The 15,551-nt window shown below is 56.3% G+C and overlaps 1 protein-coding gene across 2 annotated transcripts; it reads right to left on the bottom strand.

Annotated features, from left to right (window-relative positions):
• Positions 1–2,338: 2,338 nt before the first annotated feature.
• Positions 2,339–15,422, bottom strand: LOC115659688 (keratin, type II cytoskeletal 8-like). Of its 2 annotated transcripts, none has more exons than XM_030580191.1 (9): positions 15,108–15,422; positions 9,292–9,500; positions 8,603–8,663; positions 8,067–8,162; positions 7,699–7,863; positions 6,412–6,537; positions 5,829–6,049; positions 5,181–5,230; positions 2,339–4,168 (listed from the first exon to the last, which is right to left on the bottom strand). In XM_030580191.1, exons 1-9 carry the CDS (start codon positions 15,384–15,386, stop codon positions 4,005–4,007), a joined length of 1,371 nt encoding a protein of 456 aa, XP_030436051.1. In that variant the 5' UTR covers positions 15,387–15,422; the 3' UTR covers positions 2,339–4,004. The 2 variants fall into 2 exon arrangements, with proteins under 2 accessions (XP_030436051.1, XP_030436052.1); XM_030580192.1 differs by having other exon boundaries at positions 4,076–4,211.
• Between the last annotated feature and the right edge of the window lie 129 nt (positions 15,423–15,551).

The raw sequence follows: 15,551 nt of genomic DNA, 5'->3' as shown, positions 1-15,551 counted from the left end.
GCTTTCAGGGCTGCTGCAGGCTGAGCTGAGGAGATGGACAAATACAGGTTGAATGAGCCTAATAATTGGGAGCAAGACATGACACTGAGGGTGATGAGGCACTGAGGCTGGTGGGGAAGGGTCAGAGAAGGGAGGGGCTAGGGGCTGAGACCCAGATTCAGGGGCCTGCTGCAAACCAGGATCTGCTGTCTTGCTCGTCTCTGCCACCTCATCACCCACATACTGAGCACGGGGTTGGGGTGGCTGGTGGCAGGGGAGGTGGAATCTCTGACCAGCAAGAGTCTCTATGGCCCTACCCTCAGAGGCGGGGAGGGTTGATCTCCAGGACCAGTTTCCTCTTGGCCAACATAGGACTGGGGGGGGGGAAGGGTGGGGTGGTGTTAGGAAGGATTGGATTGTCTGGCATTAGTGGAGGGGATGTGGTCAGGACACCTGGGATCTATTCCTGGCCCAGTCTCCTAGCATGTGCCATGGCTGAGGATACGCACCGGGCCCGCGGCTTGGCTTCCTACAGCCCGTCAGCACATGAAGGATACTCTCCTTTTCCTGCATTTTGGCCTTAGCCCTGATGACGTTCCACCCACCCACCCACCCCAAAGGGGACGAATCGCCCTTATCCCTCCACAAGCAACAAACTGCCTTTAAAGGGCAAGGAATGGTCAATTTTGTTTCTGAAAAGCGCTAGTTCCGCAGGCACACCGCACACCCGGGGGATGGGTCAGAAGCTTGGGGAGCTGCCATCAGACACCGCCAGGGGCTGGCAGACGAAGCCTTTCCTATAATAAATGAGGCTGATTGCAGCAGAGTAAATCCTGTCTCTTTGACATCGTCCAGGGCCCAGCCACAGCCTCCTCCTGATCTGTCCCCCCCACCTCATCCCCAGACACAGGGGCCCGGCTCATCTAGCCCACGCCGCCATTGATCCTTTCCTTCAGCTACATTTGTCTCTCTTAATATTTAAATTCTTAATTCAGTGTTTCCAGTTCATTGTCCAGGGCTCAGGCTCCATTCTTGCATGGTTAAAGGAGCCATTTCCTCCTGCAGAGCAGCCGCACTACAAGCCCTGACGCATGGGGGGAATCAGAGAACATCCAGAGTGCAGCCCCTGCTCTAGCATCCATCAGCTGGGGGCCAGCCCCAGCCATAATGGACCTTGCTGTCCTGCTAAGGACACTGGAGAACCTCACGTGTGGAGGGTGAAGAAGAGAACAGCATTTTGTCCTTCCAACAGAGGAGATTTGGGGAGGGATGGGGCTAGGACGCCATTTCCAAGCCCCCACCTCAAACTTCCCTCTCCCTGTTATTCCAACACCCAACAAGTTCCAGCATCCGGATCTATCCCAATTTGGTACCCAGCCCCCATCTTAGAATGGCCAGACTGGGTCAGACCAATGGTCCATCTAGCCCTGTCTTCCCACAGTGGCCTGTGGCAGATGCTTCAGAGGGAATGAACAGAACAGGGCAATTATTGAGTGATCCATCCCATCATCCACTCTTCATTTCTGTGTCAGATAATTCTGTTCTTTACTATAGTTTCAACCATTTTTCCTGGCACTGAAGTTAGGTTTAATGGCCTGTAATTGCCAGGATCACCTCTGGAGTCTTTTTTTAAAATTGGTGTCATTTTAGTTATCCTCTTGTCATCATTGATTTACCCCAGCATCTGGCTTCCCACAACTCCAATTCAGTATTGCCAAGCCTACGTGTTCAAAAATCATGAGGCAGGTGGGAAAATTGTGAGATTTTAAAGAAAAATAAATCTGTAGGCTTTTTTTATTTGGCTTTGGGTGTTAGATAATGCAGGGGCCACATTTGCAAGCTTTTCTCTGGAAGGCTAAATTTGTATTATTATTTCTAAATGAGAGCTGAGCTGCTCAGGGTAATAACATGATTCCAGTATTTGGGGTCTTTAAGAAAACCTGCAAAATCACAAGATTTGCACTAAAAAAATCACAGTGGTTGGCCACACCGCTTTCCATTATATCCGTCAGCTCCATGGTCCCTACATGTCCTCCATCTCTGCAGTCCCCACAGGTGTTGCAGATCCTGCCAGGGTAATATTGTACCTAACACCGTGTGTGTGTGTTCGTGTTCTTCTCTTCCTCTAGTGGCTGGTCTCAACAATCATAACTGCCTGCTGCTTGAGGAGGATGCCCCAAGCCAGCAAGGATCCTGCATTTCAGACGCACACTGACACCTCACAGCTGCTGGCTGGCTGCATGGTTGTAGGGATGCTGTTCAGCAGGGGTGCACCGGACTGACGGGAAGCAGGTGAACTGCTGGGTAAGGAAGAGGGAAAAGGCAGGAATTTCCACCTGCTGCCCTCTCTGTACCTACATTCCTGAGCAGAAACAGGGCAAAGAGCATTTTTATTCTGGTCTCTTTTCAGCCGTTTCGTTCTCCCTTTATTTGGGCTCGCGCAAGAGGACAGGCTGGCTAGCACAAGGAATCCTGAGTAACGCCCCAGTCGGCAGCTGGAATTGACAGAGAGACGCTACAGAACACAAATGGTTACAATTGCCTCTTTAACAGCCCTCTTCTTTCCAGGGAGCTCAGACCACCAGGAGCAACCGGGATCACAATTACACATATACAGGGGCAGGAAGATGGTTGAGAGACATGGAGCATATTCAGCTGTGCAAAATACCAGGTGTGCCTGACGAAGAGTGTAAACTCCATGGGGCAGTGACATTATCTGACACCCCCCCTCACCTGGGTGGTGGAGCTCCTCCCCTCCCCACACCCCTGCGGGACGTGGGGAATTGACACACAGAGAGAAGCAGTGATTTGTCTAAGGTCACATAGAGCAACGAACTGAGCAATAAAAGCCATGCAAGAGGCCTCTCATCTTAAGCATCCTTCTAGCCCCAGAATTGCTCTAGCCCAGGGGTTCTCAACGTTTGTCTTTCTGAGCCCCCTCAACATGCTATTAAAACTCCACGGCCTCCCAGTGCCACAGCAACTGGGTTTCTGCCTACAAAAGCCAGGACTGGTGTTAGGGGATAGCAAGAAGGGCAACCACCCGGTGTCCCACACCACAGTTACTCAGGCTTCAGCTTCAGCCCTTGGTGACAGGACTCAGGGCCTCGGGCTTCAGCCTTCTCCTCCGGGCCCCAGAGAGTCTAACGCCGGCCCTGCCTGGCAACCCCTCTGAAACCTGCTTGCGGCCCCCAGGGGATCCCAGACCCCTGCTTGAGACCCACTGCTCCAGCAGCTGCCCTCCTGGACTGAGGGCGATGTGCATCATAGTTACTGGGCCACCTGTTACTCTGCTCAGCTCAGCTTCTCTTCACACGCTCAGCCCCGCCACGTCTGGCCCCTGCAAGCAAGTTTTGCCCATCCCTTGAGCCAGGCTTCAGTGTATTAATAATCTGGAAGGGGGAGGCCCCAATGGTGCCAGAGGAGCCAGCCCCTCCCAGAGTTATTTCTTAGTTGAAGGGTGAAAGTGGCTGCTGCTTGCCCAGCCCTGGCAGCTGCAGAATTTGCCCTCCTGGCCCCAGCACGATAAAATCTCGAAAGGAAGCAGCCAACCCGTCCTAGGTTCTGCAGTATTAGCTCAGAGCTAGTCCCCTTCCTGAGTCGGATTCATTAGGACAGAGTCTTGCTAAGATTCCTGCCTGTCCCAATTCCCGCCCAGCCGCCTGGCTTTTCCCACCACCCTAACATTAAGTGGGTTAACGACCAGCTGCTCAGCAAACCAGCACCCATTTAACCCTTGTTTTGCCAGCTCACCGCCTGCTAACGAGGTCGGGGGGTTAGTCAGAGACCCCCCTGTGCCGACCGGCAAATGCCAACAGCTTTGTGGGTTCCCTGGCACCATGCATTGGCAAAGTGTTCTGCACATCTGTCATCGGAACAGGTCCCTGCCCCGTGGGGCTTACAATCTCCTGGCCCAATTCTGCTCTCAGTGACTTCATTGTAACCCAGGGCAGAATTGGGCCGCAGGCCCTGCCAGTCATGACGTTACACAGGTTTGAATCCAGCTCCTATGCCTCGTGCCTGGGCTAGTTTTCTGAGAAGTGGCTGGACTCCGAGAGGACCTTCCCGTCCTTGGTCTCGACGGTCTTGATCAGGATCGGCCTCTTGGGCGAGGAGGCTGGCTCAGGCCCGGGCGGTGTGGCAGCCCTGCCCAGGGAGGGGAGTGCCGCTTGGGAAGGCAGGAGTCCAGCTGCGTAAGCAATTCAGGAAGGGTTGGGGGTGGGTTTAGAAATCTAACCGAGAAATCAGAGAGGGTTCGGTTTTACGAAGAGGCTCTTGATTGGTTCCCAAAGCGATTAAGCAAATGAGAGGTGGGCAAGGATTTACACATTCAAAATCAATGGGCAGAGCACATTCCTGCCTGCCCTTGCTCGGACTGACAGCAGCTAATTTGCATTAGGTCTGTGATTTACATATATTTACACACAGCAATACCCGGGTGTGCTTGACGGCTTGGAACAGCAGCTCAGGGGCAGACCCAGAGCCCGGGCAATGGAAGGAGCCTCACTGGACTGGGCTGTTCGTGTGTCATCACCTCTGCCGAGTGGTTGGTCTCGGGGCCAGCCCTCTCCTGAGGCTCAGCTAGGGAGATCAGGCACCTCAGCACCTATGACGAACTTCCCCCGCCCGCCAGCTCCTAACTCGGCTGGTGCTTTCCAGCCCCATTCTCAGCTGGGGGGCACTTGGGCGCTGGCCTGTTAAAAGCCATCAGGCCCTGCCCACATGGATCTAACCTGCAGCGACCCGAGGGCCCCACTCGTCACTTTCTGGAGATGCCAACCCTTCAGCCGAGCTGGGACCCCTGCGATCCCACTGGGGGTCACAGCCACATCCCCCCCATTGCACAAGGACACTGGGCCCCGTTCACCCCAGTTCACCTGCGGTCCCTGGAGCTCCGTCACTGGCTCCCCCAGTTCTGAGACGGTGCCAGTACAGATGCTCCTGATTGCTGAGCCCGGGACCTGGGGCACCCTTCCATCGCCCGGGACCCCACTGCCCTGTGGGTAGGGCACAGGTGGGCAGCTGGGAGGCGGAGAGCCCTGGCCCATGCACCAGAAGTGGGGCTGACTGCTCCGGCCCGTGGGGAAGCCCCAGCATGCTGCCTCGGGCTGCAGAGGCAGCGTGGCACCCGCAGGACTGGGCTGCCCTCGCCCTCTAGGCACTGAGGCCAGACGCACCAAGTGCCGGGGGAAGAGACTCACCCCATTTGTCCATGGCGCTGCTATGCAGGTTTGGGCCTTGGCCGATCATCCTGGGAGAGAGAAATAAGACCCAGGAGTGCCGTCAAGAGGAGCATGTTACGGGGGTGGCAGGAGGGACGGGGCAGGTTCTTGCCTATTGGAGACCTGGCAGAGACCTGCCCCTGCCTTTGCTGGCTCCGTGGGCCCTTGCCGCACAGAGGGGCGAGAAGCGCCCGTAGGCACCTGTGTGGCTCGCTCGTGGGACGAACGATGGGGGCAGGAAGGCCAGTGACTTTCCCAGAGTCCCAGCCAGTGGGGAGCTCATCCCATTAGGTCATGCTGCCTCTAGCTTAGTAAGCCAAGACCTAAGGAGGAACATGCCCTCCCCACCCCAGCACAGGGCCCCCCCTTGCTGCAGCCTCCCGCTGGCCTCTTCCAGCGGAGGAGTTTGCCAGCGTCCCAGGTGGCTTCTACCAGTGCACCCCGTGATTCCAGCCCTGGGTCTGCCCCCCCTATACCTGTGAGGGTGCCCCTCAATCCCGACCCACAGCCCCCCTTACTATACTAGCCCTGGGCCAGCCATGCCCAGGTGTGGGCAAACAGGGGTTTGCCAAGCTCCCCAGGTAACCCAAGTCGGGTCCCCCTGCCCCGCCCCTGGGGAGCACTCACCGGTTCTCTTCGCCCTCCAGCAGCTTGCGGTAGGTGGCGATCTCCATGTCCAGGGCCAGCTTGATGTTCATCAGCTCCTGGTACTCGCGCACCTTCCGCGCCATGTCCTGCTTGGCCCCCTTCAGCGCCTCCTCCAGCTCCTGCACCGTGTCCTTGGCACGGCGCACGGCCTGCTCACCCTGCTCCTCTGCCAGCGCGATGGCGCTCTCCAGGTTGGCTCGCTAGCGCCGGGGCAGAAACAAGGTCACCGGGGGGGAGGGGGTGTTCTGGGCTGCCCGTTGAAGGGAAGGGGTGATTGCACTGGCCACTGCTCCCCCAGAATCCTTTGCACCTGGCCCCATAGCCCTCCCTAGAAGCAGCCTTGGAAACCAAGACAGGGGGTTACTGGGACTTTCCCCCAGCAGTAGTGGTGGTGGGGGGGGAAAAAGAGAACCCGGCTCCCCCCATGGCAGTCTCTGGCCTCAGCAGAGAAGCCGGCTGGCCTGGGCCGAGTTGCAAGAGGGGGTCCCTGGGAAGGGAGCATGTCCCTGCCCCACACCGAGCCCCCCTGTCCAGGAGGCAGGCTGCACAAGGTGGGGCTCACCTGGTTCTTCAGGGCCTCGATGTCAGCATTGATCCTCTGGGCGTAGCGGTTCAGCTCTGTGATCTCGCTCTTGACGCTTTTCATCTCGTCGTTGTGCTTCCGGGCCTGGGTCGCCATGTCGTCGAACTGGGGGGCAAGGGGAGAGAGAGGGGTTGCCAAGGCCTTGCCTCAGTCGTCTCGGTCCCAGAGCCCCTCGCCTGCCCTAGAGAGCCCGAGGGCACAGCTGGGACAGACCCATTCAATCCCATCCACCAGGCCCAGCACAGAGCTGTTCCCTATCGCCCGTTCTCCAGGGCTCCCACACCTTCCCCTGGGAGATCGTCCATCCCATGGGGCTGGGATGTTTATCCCCGGCTCTTTGTGACCAGAGACCAGCCAGGGTCCTGCTCCACCAGGGAAATGATGGGAGTAGCCCCACCCCTGGTTGGGGGATGTGAACCCACAACCTGACGCTCCTGCTGGAAGCTCTTGCTGCCTGAAGGACACACGAGCCTTCACCAACTCGTTGGGGGCTTGCTGGGGGCCACTGGCTGGACCAGTCCTGGCTGACGAGTCGTCACTTGGGTCCCATCTCTCTCCATGTGGCTGCTGCTTCCCACGCCCAGCTGGGCTTGCACACCCAGGGTGGCAGCGGATTAGTCACTGAGCCAACAGGGCCCCTGCCCAGGGGCCCCAGCCAATTGGGGGGCCCTGAAAAAATGGGCACCCCCACACCCCAATCCACTCTACCCACCCACCCAGTGCTCCTGTGGAGGAACCCCCATGCCCTAACCCCACTCCCCAGCAGGAGCACAGGAGGGGAGGGCCCCCCCCAATTCCTCGGGCCCAGGGCCCCACAAAACTGTAATCTGTCTCTGACCTGGGGGATCGGGGGGTTCACTGACCCCTGGAGGGGGAGGGGTGTCTCAGTGCTCCTTCGTCCATGTACAGTGTGGAAGCCATGTCTGAAGAATACCACAGACCTGTCTGCAAGCCCAGAGGAGCGTGCACAGAGTTTGCTTGTGCACTCACGAGGTCCATGTTCACTATCGCCATCAGCAAGCTCACCGTGAGTGTGGACTTGTGCAAGTCTCACCGGGGGGAGTAGGCGGGGAGGGACTGGCTGGATCAGCTGGGAGGATGCAAGCTCCGAGACATGCAGGCGAGCCTCCGAATGCGCAGGGAACAGGCAGATGCCGGCCGGCATGGGGATGCGCCTATGAGCACACGGGTGTGCAAACAGCGTGCGAGAACGAGGAAGTGTGATCAGGCATGGGGCATGCGCGGCAGGGGAGGAGTGCCGCTCACCTTGTGCTTGTACCACTGTTCGGCCTCCTCTCGGCTCTTGGCTGCCATGGCCTGGTACTGAGCCTTCACTTGGTCTATGATCTGCTTCATCTCCAGCTCCCGGCTGTTATCCATCTCCACCTTCACCTGCGTGTTCTGGATCTGGGACTGCAGCTCCAGAATCTCCTGGGGGAGTGGAAGAAATCCAGGAGACGGGGGATTGAGACAGAGCAGAATCCAGATTCCTCTTTTGCTGCATTTTGCATGGACTCCCCCAGCCAACAGCACCCCAATGCTCCCCAGGAGGGACCACCTGCAAACAGAGCCTCTGGAGCTCCCCCATCCGTCTCTGCTACAGACTCAGCAGAGGCCCATGTGCCGGCACCCACCTCGTCATACAGCTGCTTGAGGTAGTTGATTTCGTCCGTGATACTCTCCAGCTTCGATTCGATATCCACCTTCTGCAGATACAAGTCGTCGAGATCCTGCAGGCACAGGGGAGACACCGTTAGGGCACCTCTGTGTGGGGCAGAGGAGCTCCTGTCGGGCCTCAGTGCACCCTGGGGTCAGATCCCAGCAGTGTGGGGCTTCGGCAGCCAGCCACTGCAGCCATTCTCCTTTGTGGAGCAAGGAGGTGAGGGGGATGTTGGCCAGGACACCTGGGTTCTCCCCTGACCCTCCCAAATGCCCTGTGGGTCTTCAGCCCAAATGCCTTCCATCCATCTCTGGTGCCTCTTCCCAGTGGAAGATGAAGGTCTTCTCCAGCCACACAGCACCCTCGCATCTGATCCTGCTTTGGCGTGTGCCCATGTCCGGGGAGGGAGCTGGACCCCAGGGGGCAGGGCGTGACCTGCTAGGCTGTACGGGTAAAGCAGGGACTAGCTGGGCACAGATGTCCCCAGGAGGAAGGGTGGAGGTTTCTCACCTTCTTCGTCAGGACAAATTCGTTCTCCAGCTGGTTCCGCCGGTTGATCTCATCCTCGTACCTGGGGAGAGAGGGGACGTGCAAGGAGCCTGGCAGTGCAGCAGCATCCATGGGGCCTTAACTTAATGAGCCGGGACCCCCTCCCACAGGCATATGGGGACAGATGCTTGGACCCCAAGCCAGAGAGCAGCAAGGCTCAGCTGAGGAGGAACGGGCTCTGGGTTTGAATCCTGGGCGTGTCTCATGTCTCCTGGCAGTGGGGCTCAGACACCGGGGGGCGGGTAGGGGGCAGGTGAGGCACTGGGAGAGGAGCCCTGAGTCGGCTGCCTACCACCCCCTACTGGAGATGGCTCAGCAGCCATGCTGGCCAGCGTGGAGAGCCCCAGCCAGTCTGCACAGCAGTCTTGGGGAGGTGGAGATGTGGGGTGTCTCAAGAATGGGGACCTAGAAGGAGAAATTGCTGGGATCCTCCACAATTTATCTGGGGTTGTGGGGGGAGGGTGTCTCTGCCCTGCAGCAGGGAGGCTGTTTCCTGACCAGCACCAGTGTCCTGGGTGATGGGTCCAATGGATCTCACTGACGGGGCCTTTCGTTGCCTCAGTTCCCTCCCCACCTTTCATGGTTTCCTCCCTCCCGGAATTCACTCCGCTTCACTGACGTATGGAGACTCCTGCCCCGGACCTGTGTACCTGCCCTTCAGCTCCTCCAGCAACGTCTGCATGTGCTTCAGCTCCGCCCCCAGCTTGCTTTTGTCCTGGCTCAGCGTCTCGATCTGCTGCTTCAGGTTCTGGCTGGAGCGCGCCATGATCTGCCCCAGATTGGACTTGTACTGGTCCTTGTCCCTCAGCAGCTTCAGCTGCATCTCCAGCACTTTGTTCTGCTGCTCGAGGTGACGCACCTGGAGATGAGAACAGGCAGTGTTGGGCACTGCGCTTCGCTCTGCCCATCAGGGTTGCCCAGGCAGGTAGCTGTGGATTGAGACGATCCCGCTCCGGGGGCTCGGGGCAGGTCCCTCAGAAATGTCTAGCGAGGATCAGTGCATCCAGGGGGATGCACAGGAGGGGATGGCTGCAGAGGGCAAAGCAGCAGGTGGAAAATCCCCATGCTCCCTGGAACCCAAGAGGTGTGAATCCTGGCCCAGGTTAGTTCTGCCCTCCCCGCCCAGGTAGATCCACAAACGCCAGTGCTTCCCCTTGGCCCTAGATTCCAAGGCCAGCAGGGACCATCGTGATCACCTGGTCTGACCCAGGCCAGAGAACAGCCACAAAATCATCCCGGCGACAGAACATTTGGAAAACCAGCAGTCCTGAGCTGTGCGGCATGACCGCATGCAGGCTGCATGCACCGCATTGGCAGGATGAAAGGCGGTCAGTCTAGAACCACAGGACAGTTGGCACTTGGTAGGGCTGGCTGAAGGTTTGCAACCAAAAAAATTCTCCCATCAGAAAGTGAGGCTGTCACGGAGTGTGGGGGAGACCAGGCCCTGCACCCCGGCTTCCAGCAATGCACCATGACTCTCAGCCAGCCAATAAAGCAGAAGGTTTATTTAGATGACAGGAACACAGTCCAGGACAGGTCTTGCCAATACAGACAACAGAACCCCCTTTAGTTACGTCCATCTGGGGGCCCCAGGGAGGGCACAGCCCTGTTGGTCGGGTCACTCCTCTTTCCCCACCAGCTCCAAACTGAAATTCCCTCCAACCTCCCCCTCAGCCTCCCCCCGGCTCCTCCTCCAGCCTTTGTGTCCTTTGTCCAGTGTCTGGACAGAGGTGTCACCTGGCCCTCAACCGCCCTCCTGGGTTCTCATGTTACGTGCTCAGGTATCCTCCCTTCCCCAAGGCCATCCCAAACTCCCCTGCAACCTTCCTAGGTCAACACTCCCCACTCAGCATTCACATAACACAGCACGAACATTCCCACTTCATCACAGAGGTTTAATCAAAAAATCAGCTTTTCCTGCAGGGAAATGTCGGCTTTTGACAAGGTGTTTTATTTCGGCTCGAGCAAAGGGATCGAAACAAGCACATGTTCCAAAGAGAGCCCGCTCCCTTTCCACGCTTCCAAACGTGTCGGGTTTGGATCCAAAACACGGCGACGGTTTCGGTTTCCACACTGCCCATCGGAAACTGGGCCACATTTTGGGCCTTTCCAACATTTTTCACCTTCTGAATTTTCCTTCTGATTCTGAACAAAAAGTAACATCAAAAAGTCAAAACTTTTGGACAGCTCTGTCGAGTAGCCAGCCAGCTTTGGCTACTCAGGGATCGGACCCCAGAGATCCCAGCTCCACCACAAGGGGGCGGTGCAGGTTTCCTTTTCTGAGAGAGCACCTGGAAGGCTTGCAAGCCGGTGCACACATCCTACCAGCGGGCGAGAGGGGTGAATGCCAGGGAAGACATGATTTGCATTGCTGCAGCATGTAGCAGCCCAGTCGTGGGGCATCGTGCTGTACCAATATAGAACAAACCTGTGATCCATCTGTGGATAAGGAGAAACAACCTAAAAAGGCAACTCTCTCTAGCAACCAGGTGCCTGGCTGTTAATGAAAGACAGTCCCAAGGAAGGGAGTGATACAGGGGTCCACAGGAAATCTCCACCTTGCAGCCTGAAGGTTTATCCATCTTCTAGGTCACAGGCAAGAATGAACTTAATCAGCATCTGGGTCCCTCCCGGGCACAACGCCGCTGGGAGGGCATTTGGCCTGTGAGCCGGCTAGTAGGCTCCAGGGGATCCGTGCCTCACCACAGACACCCCCAGCTCCTCCCACTGGATCCGGCGCTGACAGCGGAATGATGGAGTGTGAAACCCAGAAGCCTTCAGTGTTTGGAAAAAGAACGGCCGCTGGGATGTCATTGCCAGTCCAGCAGACAGAGGCTAGGGTACAAGTGACAGACAAGCACAAGTGTTGGCCAGAGTGGGCCAACCACAGAACCAGAGGGTCAGAAGGGACCGTAAGGGTCGTCTAGTCTAGCCCCCTGCCAAGATGCAGGATTTGGAGAGGGAAACCATAAAGCCACTGGCAAAAACAAGTGTGTGGACATGGATGGGGCTCCTACCTTCCCCACGCTCTGGGAGGAAACAGTTTCGGAGGGTTCCCAGCTCCTGCAGGGATTTGCAGATCTATTTATTCTATGGATAAGTGTCTGGGATGTGGATATTCGTCTGATGAGACCCAGACTGAGCCCCACCAATGGATTTCATATGTGCCACCACACAGCTACCAGATGGGAATGACCTGCAGGAGTGGGCTGGATTTGAGGGGTGATTTAAACTCTGTACCCCACTATCAGGGCCCTCTCATCCCCAGCAGGGTGTGTTTCAGATGATCAGGGCTTGCTCACAGCGAAGCAGCCGTGTTGCTCCTTGCAGAAATCCTTATTTGCATTTAACTTGCAGAATAAGAGAGAAATTAAGAGAGCCTTTTGTTCTCTGCCATCAAGAACAAGGGATCAAGTAGCTGCATTAGCTTCTGCTCCACAGAACTTATGTGGCTTTGTCACAGCCAGCCAGCCAGAAGTTTGTATCATGGGGGAGCTGAGAACCATTGAACCAAACTGTAAACCCTGCATATGATGGAAACCACTTCAAGCCAGGGGGTGCAGCAGCACCCCTAGTTCCAGCACCTAGGGGCTCACCCCTTCCATGCCTAGTTCAGGCCAGGTGCCCTGCCAGCTTGGTCATTGTTAGCAAGCCCTTTGGAGTGGCAGACATGAACCAGAGTCAGTGGGTGTTTTATTATTGATGCTGTGTGGGAACAGGAGATGCAGAGACCCAACGCTGAGAATGTCTCAAAACCACCTGTTTTGCATTCAGTAGCAACTTCCTTGTTATTTCTGAAGCTACACTAAGGCATATGGTAGCTCACAGGTGGTCTTAAAAACCAGGCTTGGTGCCTCTTTCATTTCTTTATGCTGGATTAAGAAAGCCTGACCAAACAATTGTTTTATTTGGAGAAGATTTTCCCCCTCCCCCTGCTTGTTTTTGATCTTTGGAAGATCGGGAAGGTCAAATCTGCTCTTCCCTGGTTTTGCAGGAGGATGTGTGGGATGGCGTCACTCTTTAACTACGACTTTCTCTAACATGTTTGCTAGCCACTGGAGTGAAATAAGCATCAAACAGAAAAGTCCCAGAGTTTTCAAATGGTCTGATGGTCAGACTAAAAAAAGCCCCTCCCAGTGGCTTGGCTTTCACGTGCCACTTGTGTCGCTATTTCACGAGCTGCTGCAGCATGTGGTACCTTAGACAGGAGCTGAATTGCTAAGGTGGAAAGGTTTTTAAAAGAATCTGTTCTGGTTTTTCATGTGCTTCATCCACCAGGAAGCAGCAATTAAAAAAACAAAAAGCATCAAATCTGTCAGAGCTGCAGAGACACCAGGTGGCCAGACAAAGTTCATGCTATTATTAAGAAACACAAACTTCCCCCTGGGTGGATTATCTTGGTTCAGCTTCATTTCATGAATACTTATGAAAACAAAGGCGTCACCTCAGAGGCTGCGGATCCAACGTGTGCGTGTGCATATGCGTGTGCGTGCGCATGAAATCCAAGTACAACAAACTGAAGGTCTTGGAATTAATATTTGGACCACAGTGCTGCGTAGCTGATGCTCAGCTGTGCTAGGGAAAGATCAAGGTCAAGGAAGGGTCAGTAACTCGCAATCTGCCCATTCATGTTTTGTTTTGCCGGCTGAAGTCGGTTACGTCCCCAGTTAACACAGCTCTGAATACAGAGCCCCGGGACAGCGAGTGGAATTCGAGATCGGATTCTAGTTCGGCATCACATTTGCTGATTTGCATATACAACAACAACAGTGGCCGTGATCCTGCAGATGGGCCCTTGTGGGGGACAGCTGTGCCCCCGCAGAATCCCATAGGGCCGTGCACAGGTACAGACGTCCGTCTGTGTGGTTCCAACTACAGGCTGGGCTGCCATTTGCACCTCTCTAGCTCCATCTGCCTGAGGGTCGCTGGGTATTGTTGTGAGCTCTGCGTCACCCCACTCCCCCCCCCGCCAAGCGGCAGGTAAATCACCTTGACAGCATTCTGCAGAGAGGTGGAGCCGATCGCCCAAGGTCACACAGCGCGTCTGGCAAAGGCAGGCGCTCGAATGAAGGAATTTATCTGTGGGCACTCGGCTGAACTGGCAGTTTCCAGTTGTGCTTTGAGCCTAATCACAGCCTCAAACCACATGTGGAAAGCCAAGGAGAAGACTCGGGCTGTGCCTACCTGGGAAGGTGTTTTCATTTTTAGGTGCAACTCAGATAAGGGATTCTGCCATTAGAAATATTAGAGAGACCAGATGGGGGAGGCGAGATCTTTCCTTGGACCAACCTCTGCTAGTGAGTGAGACCAGCTTTCAGGAGCTCTTCTTCTGGCCTGGGTAAGCTCTAAAGCTTGTCTCTCACCAACAGACATTGGTCCAATAAAAGATATGACCTCCCCGGCCTCGTCGCTCTAATATCCAGGGACTGGCACGGCTACGCCACCGCAGGCGACATCAGAAATGTTTCCCACCAGGGAGCCAGAGCTCCCTTCCCCGCTGTTTTGCTTGGAGTTTTGAGGTGTGGCAGGCAGCTGGCTAACAATGCAGCCAGCTCCTAATCTGCTGTTCATTTTTCAAAGATATTTTTCTAGAACCTGGCCCAGAGCCCCCTGGAGTTAACGGGAACTGTCGGATGGTGCCGATCATTCCTAGAACGACATCAGAACAAGCTCACGTCCAGTAAACACAGACAGGTTTAAATGACAGCAATCGGCTCCAGCTAGGGGATGAAGGAGAAGGATTTATGAGGAGTCCAATTACCCCAGAATCTCTTTCCCCCTCCTGATTTCGCCTCCACCAGGTGCTTCGCGTTGAACACTAACTTTTGTCCATCATAAAACTTCAGCAAATCAGCAGGGAAGCAACAGATGAAAAATTGGACACTTGGCTGGATACTGGAATTCAGAAGTTAACACTCCGTCTACACAGCATTGCTAGCAGGGATCTAGGAGACCTGGGCTCAGCGTTCCCAAGTCTGTGCTTTAGCGTCCACACTGGATTTACAATTGCTGGCTCCGGGTCTCACAACTCCTCTGCTAACTGTTCATACTGCAGACCAGGGCTGGGCCCCACCCCACCCAGGTCCTGAGTCCTTGCTGAAAGCTGTGTGTGCGGACAGAGCTCAAACCTGAGTTTACAATGCAGTGGAGACATGACAGATCCTACATGACTGGCTGCACCCCACCGTATTTTCAGGTCATGGTTGTTTCACTGGCAATCAGCCGGGAAAGCCCAACTTCTTTGCAGGATGCTGCCACAAAGGTACCAGGGAGGGGGCAGCGCATGCCAGGGTGTGCCCGAGGGGCACCAGGCAGTGAGGAGGTTACACTTCCACTAGGATTTTTTTTAAATCCGCCCCAGCAGAGCAGATCCTCCGGCAGCAATGGAGCCCGAGGAGCCTGTAGGGGCACGGGGGAGCGATGCACGAACACCCAGTCCCTCACCCCGGCCCGCCCGCCCGCTCACCTTGTCGATGAAGGAGACGAACTGGTCGTTGAGCCCCTTGATCTGCTCCTTCTCATCGCTGCGGATCTGGTGCAGCGCCGGGTCGATCTCCAGGCTGGGCAGCGAGGAGAGCAGGAAGGAGCCGGACAGGCCGCTGGGGCCGAGGCGGCCCAGGCTGGGGGAGCTGCGGAGCCCCGGCTGGAAGCCCGAGCCGGCCCGGTACAGGGAGCCCCAGCTGGGCTGCGAGCCCTGGGAGCGGCTGCTGAAGCTCAGCGGCCTGGAGCGCGGGTAGCTGCTCATCGTCCCGGGAGCCGAGGGCGCGCGCGGAGCAAGGCAGGAACCGAGTTCGAGCCCCGCCGCCGCCAGCACCTAAAAATAGGGGCACATTAGCCTAGCCCCGCCCAGCTGGACTCACCTGCTGCCCCACCCTCTTTAGCATATCTCCACCCCCCTTGCCGGGGCTCC

Source organism: Gopherus evgoodei, chromosome 11 (genome assembly GCF_007399415.2).
Source record: "Gopherus evgoodei ecotype Sinaloan lineage chromosome 11, rGopEvg1_v1.p, whole genome shotgun sequence".
NCBI lineage: Eukaryota > Metazoa > Chordata > Testudines > Testudinidae > Gopherus > Gopherus evgoodei.
Note: the sequence above shows the minus strand (reverse complement) of the source record. Positions and strands in the feature narration are given on the sequence as shown.